The sequence below is a fragment of the Eulemur rufifrons genome, chromosome 8 (assembly GCF_041146395.1).
Source record: "Eulemur rufifrons isolate Redbay chromosome 8, OSU_ERuf_1, whole genome shotgun sequence".
In the NCBI taxonomy this organism is placed as follows: domain Eukaryota; kingdom Metazoa; phylum Chordata; class Mammalia; order Primates; family Lemuridae; genus Eulemur; species Eulemur rufifrons.
Window position 1 is genome coordinate 30329506 of NC_090990.1, and position 14334 is coordinate 30343839.

At 41.5% G+C, this 14334-nt stretch overlaps 1 protein-coding gene across 2 annotated transcripts in view; it reads right to left on the reverse strand.

Annotated features, from left to right (window-relative positions):
- Positions 1-5088: 5088 nt before the first annotated feature.
- ZMYND12 (zinc finger MYND-type containing 12) overlaps positions 5089-14334 on the reverse strand; it is a 28430-nt gene continuing 19184 nt past the window's right edge. For both annotated transcript variants that reach the window (XM_069477792.1, XM_069477791.1), the window contains 5 exons: positions 13200-13369; positions 10447-10569; positions 9311-9422; positions 7739-7884; positions 5089-5600 (listed from right to left, as the gene is read on the reverse strand). In XM_069477792.1, the coding sequence (XP_069333893.1) occupies positions 5478-5600; positions 7739-7884; positions 9311-9422; positions 10447-10569; positions 13200-13369 (674 nt within the window). In that variant the 3' untranslated portion in view covers positions 5089-5477. The remainder of the gene's footprint in view (positions 5601-7738; positions 7885-9310; positions 9423-10446; positions 10570-13199; positions 13370-14334) is intronic.

A 14334-nucleotide genomic window follows, 5' to 3' on the forward strand; every position in this document is an offset into this window, starting at 1 on the left:
GATCAGAGCTCACTGCAACCTCAAACTCCTGGGCTCAAGCAATCCCCCCTTCTCAACCTCCTGAAGTGCTGGGATTACAGGTGTGAGCCACCATGCCGGGCCAGCATCTTTTGTTAGAAAAATTTGGCTGAAATTCTCGTAAGTCCGAGAACATCTGAGTAGCAGCACTAGTGTTGCAGCTAAAGGCACTCCTCGGACTAAAGACGTGCTGCCACAGAATGCACCGCCCGCTCAGGCATTTTCTTTTGCTACACGGGACATTATTAAAACAACGGGTGGAATCTGATACGGTCTATACTGTATTGTCTGATAGTATCATATCACTGTTAATTTCCTGATTTTGGTGATTTTGCTGAAGAGAATACTTAAGAAAGTGTCCTTGGTTTTAGAAAATACACATTAGATATTGAGGGATAAAGAGATATCATGTCTGCAACTTACTTTCAAATGGCTCAGAAATTAATAGGTATTATAGAGAGAAAATAATAAAGCAAATGTGGCAAAATGTTAACATTTGGGAAATCTGAATGAAAAGTATTATGGGAATTCTTTGTATGAGTAGTCTGAGTGAGTCTGAAATTTTGTTAGCCTCCTGTGCTGGGCTACCTCTTCTCCATGAAATGTTCAGTCTCCTCGGGCATTTCCTTAGGCTCTCTTCTCTTCCTTATCTATATTTCATCCCTACGTGATCTCTATTTCCGTGGTATTAATTACCATCTACATGATACTCTCAAATTTATCTCTGAACCCAGGCTTCTCTTCTTCATGTCAGATTGCATATCAAGTTGCCTACCTTTCATCTCGCTTCGAATGTCTCAGTAAGTCTCTCAGGCTCGCCGTGTTCCAAACTGAATTCACGCTCTTCTCCCTCCCCGACAAACCTGCCCCTCTTCCAGGGCCTCCTCAATTAAGTGCACAATGCCAACCACTTGCTCAAACCAGAACAAAATATAAACCAAAATTCCAGGAGTCATTTGTGGCTGCTCTCCTCCTCAACCCCTACATCCAATTTTGTTTCTTGTGATAAAACTTGACTTAGGAAATATGAACCATCTTTTTTTATTGAAAAAACAATTTTTTTTTTTGGCCATGTTCATTAAAATGTTTTAGGAGAGCTACAATCCTGACAAAGGTTTGTAAGCAAGAGGCAATGCTTATAATATATAATCCTGGTTTTACATCCTGGTCTCAATAGTAACCTTATTTGTATGCTTTTAAACCGTGCTACCACTTATTTAAATATTTACTAGCTATTGAAACAATGTTTGTGTATGCATATACATGGAATAAAATATTTATCTCCCTCACATTGCCATCGATCTTGATGAATATTAGGAAAGACATACTTTTTCTGTTAAGTGAAAGGATGGCATGGTTCTGTCATCCAAATAATGCTTCACTATCTTTTCTGAAGCATTTTCTTTCCCAACTGTTTGTTTTGTGTGACTCACTGTGCTGGAGAGATGCTGTACTTCATAGAGTCATTGTGAATATAGAGACATCTCATTTGCACAGTGTGTATCTGTAGTGGGATATGGTGAGACTCCCTGGTGGTAGAGAAGTTTGCTTCTAATCTTGGTCATCCCGTGGCATGGCACAGGACCATAGCGTGCATAGTGAGAATGCAGAGCAACTACTCAAAGTGAATTTTTTTAAAATAAAAGTTCATAGACAATATGATATAATTTGCAACAGGGCATATATACTTGCTGGTAGAAAAATTTAATCAGGTCTTTCAGGGATGATCCTTCAGCCCCACCCCTGCAAATTCTGCTGAAGATGCTTAAGAAAGATGTGATCACCTAGTGGGAAGGTAAAGACACTCTGTGGGGGACCCAGGGCATCACCAGAACTCTTGGTTCTCTTCAACCTGCTTATACCCTTTGGGGTCAAGTAAACCACATTTTGCAGAGCTCTTTGGAACTGGGCTTATTGCTCCATCAGTATATCATACGTGAAAATGAAATAACATTTTCCTTGAGGAGTCAAAAGAATGAGGACAAAAAACCCTATTTTCAGATTAATGGAAGAAAGAAAATCTGATAATTTACCATTAGTAGACCCCCATTGTAGGAAATACTAAAAGATTTATTAGAAATTTGAGCCCAGATGGAAGATGTGAAAAACAAGAAGGAATATGATGACTTCATAATACTAATTATGACTTGTGAGTTTAAGATAGATTTGAAATAAGTCACAGTAATAATATATAAGTTTGGGGGAAGTAAATATAGTTAAAGGTTTCTAAAGACCTTGTTTTGTCCAGGATGAGAGTTTCCTGAATAACTTTAAATTCTGATAAGTTAGGAAGGAGTGCTTGAATTTCTGGGGCAATCATTAACAGAATAGAAACATGGGCTATAACCTACAAAGTAGCCAAGGGTGGGAGAAATGGAAGAAGAAAAAATATTTAATCAATCCAAAAGAAAGAAAGGGAAAAAACAGAACATGCAGAATAAATAGAAGGCACAAAATGAGATCATAGATTAACCCAAATAATTTTTAAGAACCAAATAATTTATTGTGTAAACAAAATGTAAATGGACTAAATGATTCTTTAAGAATTACAGATATAAAAACATTTCATTATATTATTTTTACCAGAAATGCATCTAAAAACATAAGGATACAGATTGTTTGAAAGTAAAAGGTTGCAAGAAGAAATATCAAGGGTTAAGTCAGGAAAACAGAAACCTCTCTAGGCATTCTGAATAAAGAGATTTATTTAATATAGGGAACTAAAGGCTTACACAATCTTTGAAACAGCTGGATGATAAAGATCAGGGAGCAAAGAGCAGCAAGCTGCTTTCACAGAAAATCTGGTTTCAAGAAACCAACAGTGGATGATTCTCAGGAAGTTTAATGGTTGCTCCTTATGTAGCTTCCAAATCTGGTGCAATTGGCCCTTATTGGCTGAATTTTGTCCAGAATCATACAAGGAGAAGGATACTGGGAACTATAGTTCTGAGGTTCCCCTTCAAGCAGAGGTAAAGGATGAAGGGAATGGTGATGATGCCTAGTTGATAAAAAGAATCCAGCCCCAAAGGAAATGGGTGTAGCTATATTAATATCAGACCAAAATAGACACTAAGGTCAAAAGCATTACTAGAGATAAAGAGAATCACTTCATAATACAAAAAGAATTCCATTTACCAGGAAAATATAATATTTAAATTTTTACATGCCTAATAACAAAACCTCAAAATATATAAAGCAAAATTGACAGGACTATAAGGAGAAATAGATAAATTTACAATGATATTAGATGGATTTTATGTATCTCTTTTGGAAATAAATAAAAATTTAGCAAAGACACACAAGAATTGAAAATTTTACAAACTTGCCTTAATGGGCACATACAGGACACTGCTCTCAACAACTCCATTCTTTTCTAGCACACACAGAACATTTATAAATATTGACCTTATCTTGGACCATAAAGCAAATCTTAACCAATTTCTAAAAATCAAAATTGTACCCAGCATATTCTACGACCTCAATAAAATTAAGCTAGAAATCAACAACAGAGAAGTAAAGTCATCTTATGTTAGAAATTAAGAATCATACTTCCCAATGACTCATGAGTCATAAAAAATTAAGAAATATTTAGAAAAATAAAATACCACATCTCAAAATATATGGGATCAGCTAAAGCAGCATATAAAGGAAAATTTATAGCCTTCAATATACATGTTAGAAAAGAAGAAAAACTTAAATTACTAGACATGAAACAACCAGAAAATTATGGCCTACAATCAAGAAGAAAATCAGTCAATAAAAACAATACAGCAATTTAAACAATAACTTTATAAACATATTCAATGCAGAAAGATTAATGAATAGGCATTCAGAGATGGGGAGAACAGAGAATAGATGGGAGGGAGGTGAAGAGAAAAGGGCCAATGAATTTGGTAAAAAAAAAACAGAGTTAGAGTTTAATGAAATGGACTTTTAATGATATTTTTATAATAGAGAAGTTCTAATATTTTCCTTTATATTATCTGCTGAAGAGTTGTTGATCCTCCTCCTTACCCTTCCAATCTTCATTAAGAGTCTATTTGAAAGAACTGACTCATATTTGGGGTTAGGGAGTGAGAATCAAGAAGGGCCCGTGTCCCTAAAAAGAAGAAATAGCTACACGATGCGGACTAGAGAATGAGAATTCAACTGAAGATGAAAACTGGATCAAGAGATGGCTCAAAGACAAGTCAGCCCCTGGGACTTCATAGGTATCTTGGAGAAGCATAAGAATGTCCAAAGGTATGGAATGGGGATTCCAGCTGATTTTACCTCGAGGAGCAGGGTGACCCATCTGACATATGTTTATTATATGTGTCTGAATGAGTTAACTTACAATGAGGAACATAAAACTCTCTGACAGGTTCTTGATCTGCATATCCTCTCCCTGGGTGCAGATCTACGCAGGAAGCAAAGTGCAGCTTGGCAAGTCTGGAGAGGAACTAAGCGAGAAAAAAAGGATATTCTCAATTACCTGAGCCATCAAGATGGGACAAGCTGATACAGCTGTGGCCACATCTGGCCCATTTACAATAATGAATGAGGCTCTGGGGAGATCAAGGCCACAGAGCAATTATGTGAGAGAGCTGGAGTTTGAACTCAGGCATGTCTGAGTCCAAGGCCTTCACTCTGCCCTCTGCATCACAGGGGCCCTTTCAGAGTGCCTCTCCCCTCGACAGCACAGATGGCTCACATCTGCTGCAAATTATCGTCTGAGATAAGAACGACACCAACCTGGAATGTTGTCTCAGCCGGTCCATACTGAAACTCCTTGAAAGGCAGGCCCAGGGGCGTTTTCTGGCATGTGAAGACCTTATGCATGATTTATGTCTGCATTTTGCCGTTTGTTTTCTATATGTCTCATGTCCCTTTTGTTCCTCTATTCTTCCTTTACTGCCGCCTTTTGCTTTAAGTGGATATTTTCTAGTATACCATTTTAATGCCTTTGATGATTTTTAACTATTTTTTATTTTCTTAGTGATTGCTCTAGGAATTACAATGGATATTTTTATCACATTCTACCTCAGATTAATGTAACTTAATTCCATTATGGTATTAAGAATAGAGAAATTTGTCTCCAATATAGCTCTATTCCCTACCCCATCCTTTGGCAAAGAGCCGTGAAACATACATTGCCATTGGGTGACTTCTGGGAACTACGACAAACTATTTGTAGTTTAATTACAATTACCATATTAGTGATCTGACTACACATTACTCAGTCATACAAAGTAATGATACAGCAAGGACAAAGGTCATGATAAAGAACAGTTTTACTGATTTCTGTGCCTAAAGCTCTATATTCCTTCACATATGCTGTGTAAGAACAAAATCACAGCTATGTGTTTAGTCCCAGGGGAAGAGGGTGGAAACTTCAGCAAGCCAGAGAACCTCAAAGCAATTGTGCAAGGCTGCTGTGTTAGACACTCAATATCCCCTGATGCAGAGCTCAAGGGTCACTAAGTAATGGGACGATCTTCAGCTGAGATGAGACGTAATAACTCTTGAATGGCGTTTTGCTCATGGACATCACGCAGTTGTTCTTCGGCTAGATTGAGGGCTCTCCTGGCATATTCCTGTGCCTGAAACAGATTTGTAGTGACAAAAGGAAGTTGTCACAGGAAAGCATAACATTGGGAAGCCCCATCTGTGCTCAACTCCAGAAACACGGGAGAGAACTCATCACCTTCTCACACCAGCCACTGAGCTCTTGTTGATAAACCTGTGAACACACACTGGGCCCCTACAGCTAGCCACCCGTGTGCTGGATGAAGCAAGGGCACCAGAAAAACCCACCTGATCTGACAAACTAAGTACACTGTCTTAGCAAAGTGAGATCTTCATAGGATCTTAATCAGGGCCCTATGGGCCAACATTGGGAGGCATAGAGGAGACAGCTACTACAACTAAATTACCATCCAGGGCAGTCCTGGGGGCCATGCAGCCTAAGTTTCGACTTGGACAGAGGCTCCCCTCACTCCCTGCCTTCCATCCTATAAATAGTTATTGAATGGCTGCTATGTTCCAGGTACTATGACCATAGCAGACACTCCTGTCCTCATGGAACTTACAGTACAGTAGGGGAGAGAGACAATAAGCAAGACAAATAAGTAAAGCACCATAGTTTCTGAAACAGTGATAAATGCTAAGGAAAGAAATACAGCAAGAAAGGGGGAGCTGAAGCAGGGGTGGCAGAAGGTTTCGCAGTTTTAGACAGGGAGACCAGGGAAACCTTCACGGAGAAAAGTAAAGACGTGAAGGAAGCGAGGGGCCAATCTTGAGGTCTAGATGTGTCCCTTTTGTCTTAGGGGGGCCTCTTCACACACCTTGGGGTAATGACTTCCTTGAGTACACAGTGGAATATTGGACCCTGTGCTGTAGAAAAGAGGTTTTGTCCAGTGTAAATTTGAAAATTCCATGGAAGTATTTCCCTATTTCCTGGCCATTCCTACCCCTATTCCAGGCAGGGTTACTGCCCCTCCTCTTGCTCCCACAGGGCTCTAAACTTTGCTCTCATATTCTGTTATAACACTCTGACTGTGAGCTCCTTCATGCCTTGGTATACAGTAGGTGCTTAGTAAAATTTTGCTGAAGAAAGGGAGGGAAGATGGGAGGGCGGAAGGAAGGTAGGGGGAACAGAATCTTAAATTTTCGCATGGCACCCGTACAGAAAGTACTTCTCCAATCAGCCTCTTCTTTCTCTCCCCCATTTTATTTTTCTTCATAGCATTTTTCACTTTCTGAAATTATCTTACACATTTATATGTTTACTCCCCCTCCTCCAAAAAAACACAAGTTCCATGGAGATAGGGAACATGTCTGGTTAGTCACCACGGTAGCCCCAGTCCCTAGAATAGTGCCTTGCAAGTGGTAGATACTCAGTAAATATCTGAAAGGGTGAATCAGTCAATCAGTAAATCAATAAACCTGAGCTATGCCACTTATTACCTGTAAGACATTCAGCAAATAATGGACCCTGTCAGTGCCTCAGTTTCCTCATCTGTACAGTGGCGATGATAAAACCCCTACCTCATAAGGTTGGTGTGGAGAGGCCTTAGACCAACGACTGGCATGTAGTAAGTACTCAAAACAGCAACCTTTTAAATCATCTCATGGCAATTCATTTCTGCCTGAATCCCTGCAGCAACAAGGAACTCAGGAACTGAGGACAGTTAGTGCTGCTGCCTCATTCTCCCAAGGTTTCCCAGCACAGCTCCAGACTCAGCTTACCTATGCAACCCTGGGAAGGCCCCCTTGAGGGAAGAAGACAATCCAGTTTCATTATGCAGGCTAGACTCAACAAATGAGAGATGTTATGAGCGTCTGAACTTTTTTAACACATTCACTGCCATGTGAGTTGTATTTAACTCATGCTAGTTTTGAGCCCAGGGCCTCGTGAAGCATATGTAACTCACACGTCTCTTTACCTGGGGAGCTGTGTGAACTATTTTTCAAGTTGCATATAACTCACGCACAGAAAACAATAAAAAAATAACACATTTTTCATTAAATTAGAAAGGATAGTTTTGTTTTTGAAGTTTTTATTCTGTTTTCATAATAAAACACCATGGCCCCAAGGAAAAACATTTTTTTTCTAGTGTGGCAGTCAATGTGTTAAAGCGAGGGCAAAAGCTCATGGAACTGGGCAAAACACAGCTGAATTCAACTAGACAAACTTCTCCTTTCATCTTAGACATGTTGCTCTTGTAGGGAAACTTGCCTTTGAATAATTCATCATCAGGTAGCAAAGCATGACCAGGGTTTTCAGAACAAAGATAGTTTTCTGGGGGGCTTTGTCAAATGTAGATTCTCGAATGTTCAAGATTGAAGTCAGGGTCCGAATGGCTTCTGCCTCCTGGGCTTCATCTGCATTGGAAGGGGAAGAAAGAAAAAATAGGCCCTTGGCAGCCACGTCTGCCACCATGATAAGCACTCAGCTCTTGGGGGCCTGGTCTGCTAACGCCTCCTCACAGGGGCACTGGCGGAAACCAGACAAATCTCCGCAAGTTCTCAAAGGGAGGACTGCTGCCACAAGCAGAGCAGGACGCGGGACAGTTTCAGGCCGTTCTCCAGCTTTGCTTAGCATGTCATGACCAGAGTAGCCTAAAACCATGCTCAAGACCACGGGCCCCAAAGTTGCTAAGGTTTCTCTCTTTCAGATTCCTGAACTCTGTACCTCTTGGGCTCCCAAATGCGGGGAATCTGTCACAGCTGGATCCCTTGGGTCCATGCAGCTTCCGCTCTATGGCTGAGAGGAGGGAGCTGGGCAGCTGCAGCAGCTTAATCCTTCTCCCCCCACTCCAAAGACCGGCAAGCAGTAGCCTTTCTGCTTCCTCGTGTCAGTCTGTTTACTATTTTCCCCAGCAGTTTTTGGTCCTACTTTAGACACCATTTATTGAGCAGTTACTGTGGGCCAATACTTATAGTTAAAAGCACTTATACTTAAATGCACTAAGCTTAGAAGAAAAAGACAAAAAGGACGTATGCCATAACGTGAAGGCTGGCTATCTTTGGATATCTGATTTCCAAGTTTTCTGTTGTAACATGAACCACTTTCACAACTGGAGAAAACCTGATAAAGTTATTACTCTTTTAAACCTTAGCTCAAAACCACTTCTCTGAAAAATCTTCCTTCTTCAACACCACCCAACTGTTCTCACCTCTTCATTCTGGGAGTCATCTTGTAATATAACTTGTGCTCCCAGAAATGTTCTTTTGTTGTTGCATATGGGTTCTATATCACCAACTGTCCTGTGTGTCTCCTTTGAGCGAACACTAGCTCCTCTGTTTCTTATTATTATCTCAGATGGCACGATGCTGTGCAGCGCTACTCACACTCAGCCTTTGCTGAACCTGGCAGTAGAGATTAATCAAACTTGGCCCTGCCACTGAGAAGCTCACTGCTAGTAAAGAGGAGGATAAGGTGCCAGAACAAATCAGCAATGCAACGTCTGCGTAGAGTCTACCTTGAATTTTGTGCCCTGGAGGCATAACATAAGAAATGGATGCTCCGCAGAAATCACAGGGGGCTCTGATGGGGTCTTTTTTCCTCTAAATCTGTCCCTTATTAACCCCCCGAAAGGCTGTGTGTGATTACAGGGATCTGAATTCTTCCCAGCACTGGTAAAATCTCTTTGATCCCCATGTCCCAGTTTTCTCCATCAGCAAAATGGGGAAGATGGCACTGATGTGCTCCAGGACAGGGACAGCTGCTTTCCCTCTGAGGGACAAGGCCTGTGTATTAGGTGGGATGAAGTCACTGCCCTGCCTCCTAGCGAAAACTGACACTTACCCAAGCCAGTGTCATTCTCAAATCGTTTGCCCAGTAAATCCATTTGTTGGACGCGAGCCTGTAAGAGGACTTGATAGTGATCGTTCAAATATTTATGCCAGATCTCAGTGACCTGTCGGGAAAGGAGATGGCAATCAGACAAGCAGATCAGCTCTGGCCACTGGACCAGCAAGGCGCAGAGAGCAGAGCATCTGGCCAGGTTTCCCGAAGGCTGGAGGCTCCCTCTCTTACTGTGCCTGGGGGCAGGGTGCCCTAGGGGCCCCAACAGGCCTGGCCAAAGTGCGTGTGACAGGTGAGGAGCTGCAAAGGGCATGTGGCAGGCCCGTCGGGGGCAGCCATGGTGGGGTCTAACAACAATGGCTAGCACTTGTGGGGGGCATGTGACACTAAACCTTTGTACCCTCACAATGCCCCAGTTGAGGTAATATTCTTATTATTCCCATTTTACACGGCAATAAACTGAGGCTCAGAGAAGTTAAGATCACACTTGACTTCTGGTAAGAGCTGTTAAGTGGCATAGCCAGGATTTAAACCCACGTCTGTCTGACTCCATAGCTCATTGCTTTTCAGCTACAGCAAAATGCTTCTTCCTAAGAAATGGGTCTAAAACATGAATCAACAGTCACAGCATGACAGCCTATATCACACACAGAAATGGTTGCTTGCTAAGTGAGGTGTTACTATGTGAACATAACCTACAGTTCAAAATCATGGACATGTAAAGATGAAAATTTTAAAGTGTTCTCATGTTCTTTGATCCCTTCACAGGACCTCACAGCAATAGATTTCCTTTGAAAACCTCTTCTCTGTCGCACACCTCAATATGCCCACATTAGCTTGTTCCTATGGGTAGGACAGAGCACAGGGTAGTCTGTTTGGAGAGGTTTGGCTCTTACAGACCATCGTTCATTATTTGTTAATCACCCTATGGATGCTGAGGATTAGTCTCTTTGGCTAGTAGAGAAACAGGAAGAAGGGAAATGGAGTATATCATGTATCAGGCTGTGCAACCTTAGGCAAGTGACTTCATCTCTCTGTGCCTCTCTTTATGGTGTGTTTCTCATGGATGGTCTGACACCAGCTGTAAGATACCAAGCCTCAGTGTCAAGACTCAGTTCCTACACGCCCCAGCTCACCTTGGTGTACAATGTGTCTGCCACGTCCAGCTTTTTAAGGTCATAGAATATATTAGCCAGGTGGAAGTAGCCTCCTGAGGTCCTGATGTCCTCTGTTCCAAATGCACAACTGGCAAAATAAATCTATAGCAGGAGGCAGAAAGAGAGTGCTTGAGTTCCCTTTGCAAATCATGTATCTGATAAAGGACTTGTATCCAGAATACACATAAAAAACCTTTTATAATAGCCCAATTTAAAATGCCTATCCAGGCTGGGCATGGTGGCTCAAGCCTGTAATCCTAGCACTCTGGGAGGCCAAGACGGGCGGATCGTTTGAGCTCAGGAGTTCGAGACCAGCCTGAGGAAGAATGAGACCCCGTCTCTACTAAAAAAATAGAAAGAAATTAGCTAGACAACTAAAAATATATAGAAAAAAATTAGCTGGGCATGGTGGCACATGCCTGTAGTCCCAGCGACTCGGGAGGCTGAGGCAGAAGGATTGCTTGAGCCCAGGTGTTTGAGGTTGCTGTGAGCTAAGCTGATGCCATGGCACTCTAGCCCGGGCAACAGAGTGAGACTCTGTCTTGAAAAAAAATTGATTAAAATGCCTATTCAGACATTTCTCCAAAAAGATATGCAAATGGCTAATAAGCACGTGAAAAGATGCTTGACATTGTTAGTCATTAGGGAAATCCAAAACGAAACCACAATGAGATACCACTTCATACCCACTAGGATGGCCAGAGCCAAAAAGATAGAAAATAACAAGTGTTGGCAATGACATGGAGAAAATAAAATTCTCATACTTGCCTGGTGGGAATGTAAAATGGTGCAACCTCTGTGCAAACAGTTTGGCCGTTCCTCAAAAAGGTAAACACAGAGTTACTATATGACCCCGCAATTCCTCTTCTAGGAATGAAAATGTGTCCACACAAAGACTTGTAAACAAATGTTCATAGCAATATTATTCAAAATAGACAAAAAGTGGAAACAACTGAAATGTCCATCAGTTGAGGAATGGATAGACAAAGTAGCATATCCAGATGATGGACTACTCAGCAATAAAAGGAATGAACTATTGACACATCCAACAACATGGATGAATCTCAAAATAACTACGCCAGGTAAAAGAGGTCAGATGCAAAAGACCGTATATTATTCTGTTTATATAAAATGTCCAGAGAAGGCAAATCTATAGGGACAGAAAGTGGTTGCCTGGGACTGCGGTGGAATGGGAAAGATTGCAAATGAATATGAGGGGTCTCTTTGGGGTAATGGAAAGGTTCTAAAATGTGATTGTGCTGATGGTTACACAACTTTGTAAGTTTACTAAAAATAATTGACTTGTACACTTAAAATGGGTCAATTTTATGGTATGTATCAATAAATTAGTGTTTCAAAAAAGCTAGACTAAGGAATCTGAGTTTGAGCTAATTCTTAACTGTGTGGCTCAGCTCAAGACACATGTGCCTCTGTTTAATTTGTTGGAGGATATAGACAGGAAACACGAATGAAGAATTGTATTAGTCAGAGTCCCAGGTGGAAATAGATGACACCCTCCAAAAGATTACCTGAACATAGTTTAAGGGAAGTATTTGACATGTGGAAGGGTTAAGGAACCAACAAGGGCTAGTGAAACACTAGAGACTACCAACAGCAAAAAACCTATCACCATCCCTACACCTGAAAAAGCAAGGGGAGAAAACAGGGTCACCAGGGCCCAGCAAGAGCCAGTGCTGCAGAGGAAGGCCACCTGACAGGAGCGGGCACTCCAGTGAGGAACGCTGCCTCTGCCAGGTCGGGGGCCGGGCAGAAAGGCAGCAGAGAGAATAAATGCCCCAACCTCTCTCTCCTCCCATCCTCCACTTCCCTGCTGTGCCTCCCACTCTCCAAACCCAACCAAGGCCAGACAGCAATGGAGTCCAGGTTGTACAGGGCATAGAGTAGGGCTGAGAATGGATTTGGGGTAGGCGGATATAGGGAATAACCAACATAAGGATGAATTTATGGGCACTGTGCAGTAGCTGGCAACCCGAGGGAGGGTTGCCCAGTGGAGAGACCAGTGGAGAGGCTGCAGGGAGAACCAACCTGCATGGAGACTGCAGTCTGACCCTACCCTAACCCAGATTTCAGGCTCAAAAATTCTCCTCTCTAGTAACCTTTTCCAATACTGAAATCCTGATAGAAACCTCATAAATTTGGGGAGAATAGCTCAATTATCATCTTTATCATTCTATCTAGCATTTGTATAGAGTTTTATACTACATAAGTGCTTTTTTTTATACATCTAGCTCATTTAAATTTAGTAACTACCTCTGAAGTAGAGATATTAATGTTAATTTTAAAAATAATAGCCGAAATACTATATATACATTGTCCTATTATTAATCTTTGCAATGACCCAATGAGGCAGAGACTATTTTATGATTTCTGTCTTACATGATGAAAGAGGTTAAATAATTTGTCCAAGACTACGTGGCCAGTGAAACAGCAGAGCTGGGACTAGAAGCAGAGCCCTTACCAGCATGCTGTTCTGCCTCCCTTTACTATCTTCAGAGCAACTGAGGCTTGAGGAAGATATGACCTGGCCAAGGTTGCATAGCCAGGAAGCAAAAATGGTTGAACTCAGGTAGTTAGAATTGTGTTTTTGCTAATATCCCATCAAACGGTCAGTTGTAAACAGAAAGTCTTAGAGAAATGCTCAGTTAAAAAAAAAAAAAAAAAAAAAGGGCTGTTTTCAAAAATACCCAAGTGTTATAATTTAGCTTGTTTACATCATTGGCCAGATGATAACGGGCTTCCTCGTAGTTTTTCTTAGCCATATAGAGAAGTCCCAGGTTCCGATGCAGTAAAGAGTGGGTGGCATTACTACAGTCAGTTGATTTGAGGACAGTCCACTGGGCTTGGAATAGATATTCTTCAGCCTGAACAATCTGGCCCAGACCTGCCCAAAAGCAGTAGAGAAGGTTAGAATTCATATCCTGTCCAAGAACACATGATGAAATATGAGTCATCACCCATTCACTCATTTAGTCAATGACTCAAGTATTTATTGACACACAAAAACTTGTACACGGCTGGGCGCGGTGGCTCACGCCTGTAATCCTAGCACTCTGGGAGGCCAAGGCGGGTGTATCCTTTGAGCTCAGGAGTTCGAGAACAGCCTGAGCAAGAGCGAGACCCCATCTCTACTAAAAATAGAAAGAAATTATATGGACAGCTAAAAATATATATAGAAAAAATTAGCCGGGCATGGTGGCGCATGCCTGTAGTCCCAGCTACTCGGGAGGCTGAGACAGGAGGATCCCCTGAGCTCAGGAGTTTGAGGTTGCTGTGAGCTAGGCTGACGCCACGGCACTCACTCTAGCCTGGGCAACAGGGTGAGACTCTGTCTCAAAAAAAAAACAAAAAAAAAACTTGTACACGAATGTTCATAGCAGCCTATTCATAAGAGCCAAAAAATAGAAACAACTTAAATGTCCATAAACTGAGGAGTGGATAAACAAAATGTGGTATATCCAGATCCATGAGCAGAATATTATTCAGTCATAAAAAGGAATGAAGTATTGAGACATACTACATCACTGACGAACCCTGAAAACATGATATTAAGCAAAAGAAGTCAGACACCAAAGGCCACGTATTGTATGATTCCATTTATATGAAATGTCTAGAATAGGCAAATCCATAGAAACAGAAAGTAGATTAGTGGTGGCCAGGGGCCCTTGGCATGGCGGGGGTGGCTAACTGGGAGTAAATGCTAACGGTTATAGGTTTTCTTTGAGGGGTGATGAAATGTTGTGGAATTAGACAGTAGCAATGGTTGCATAACCTTGTGAACATGCTAAAACCACTACATTGTCCTTTAAAGGGGTGAATTTTATGGTATGTAAATTATATCTCATTTAA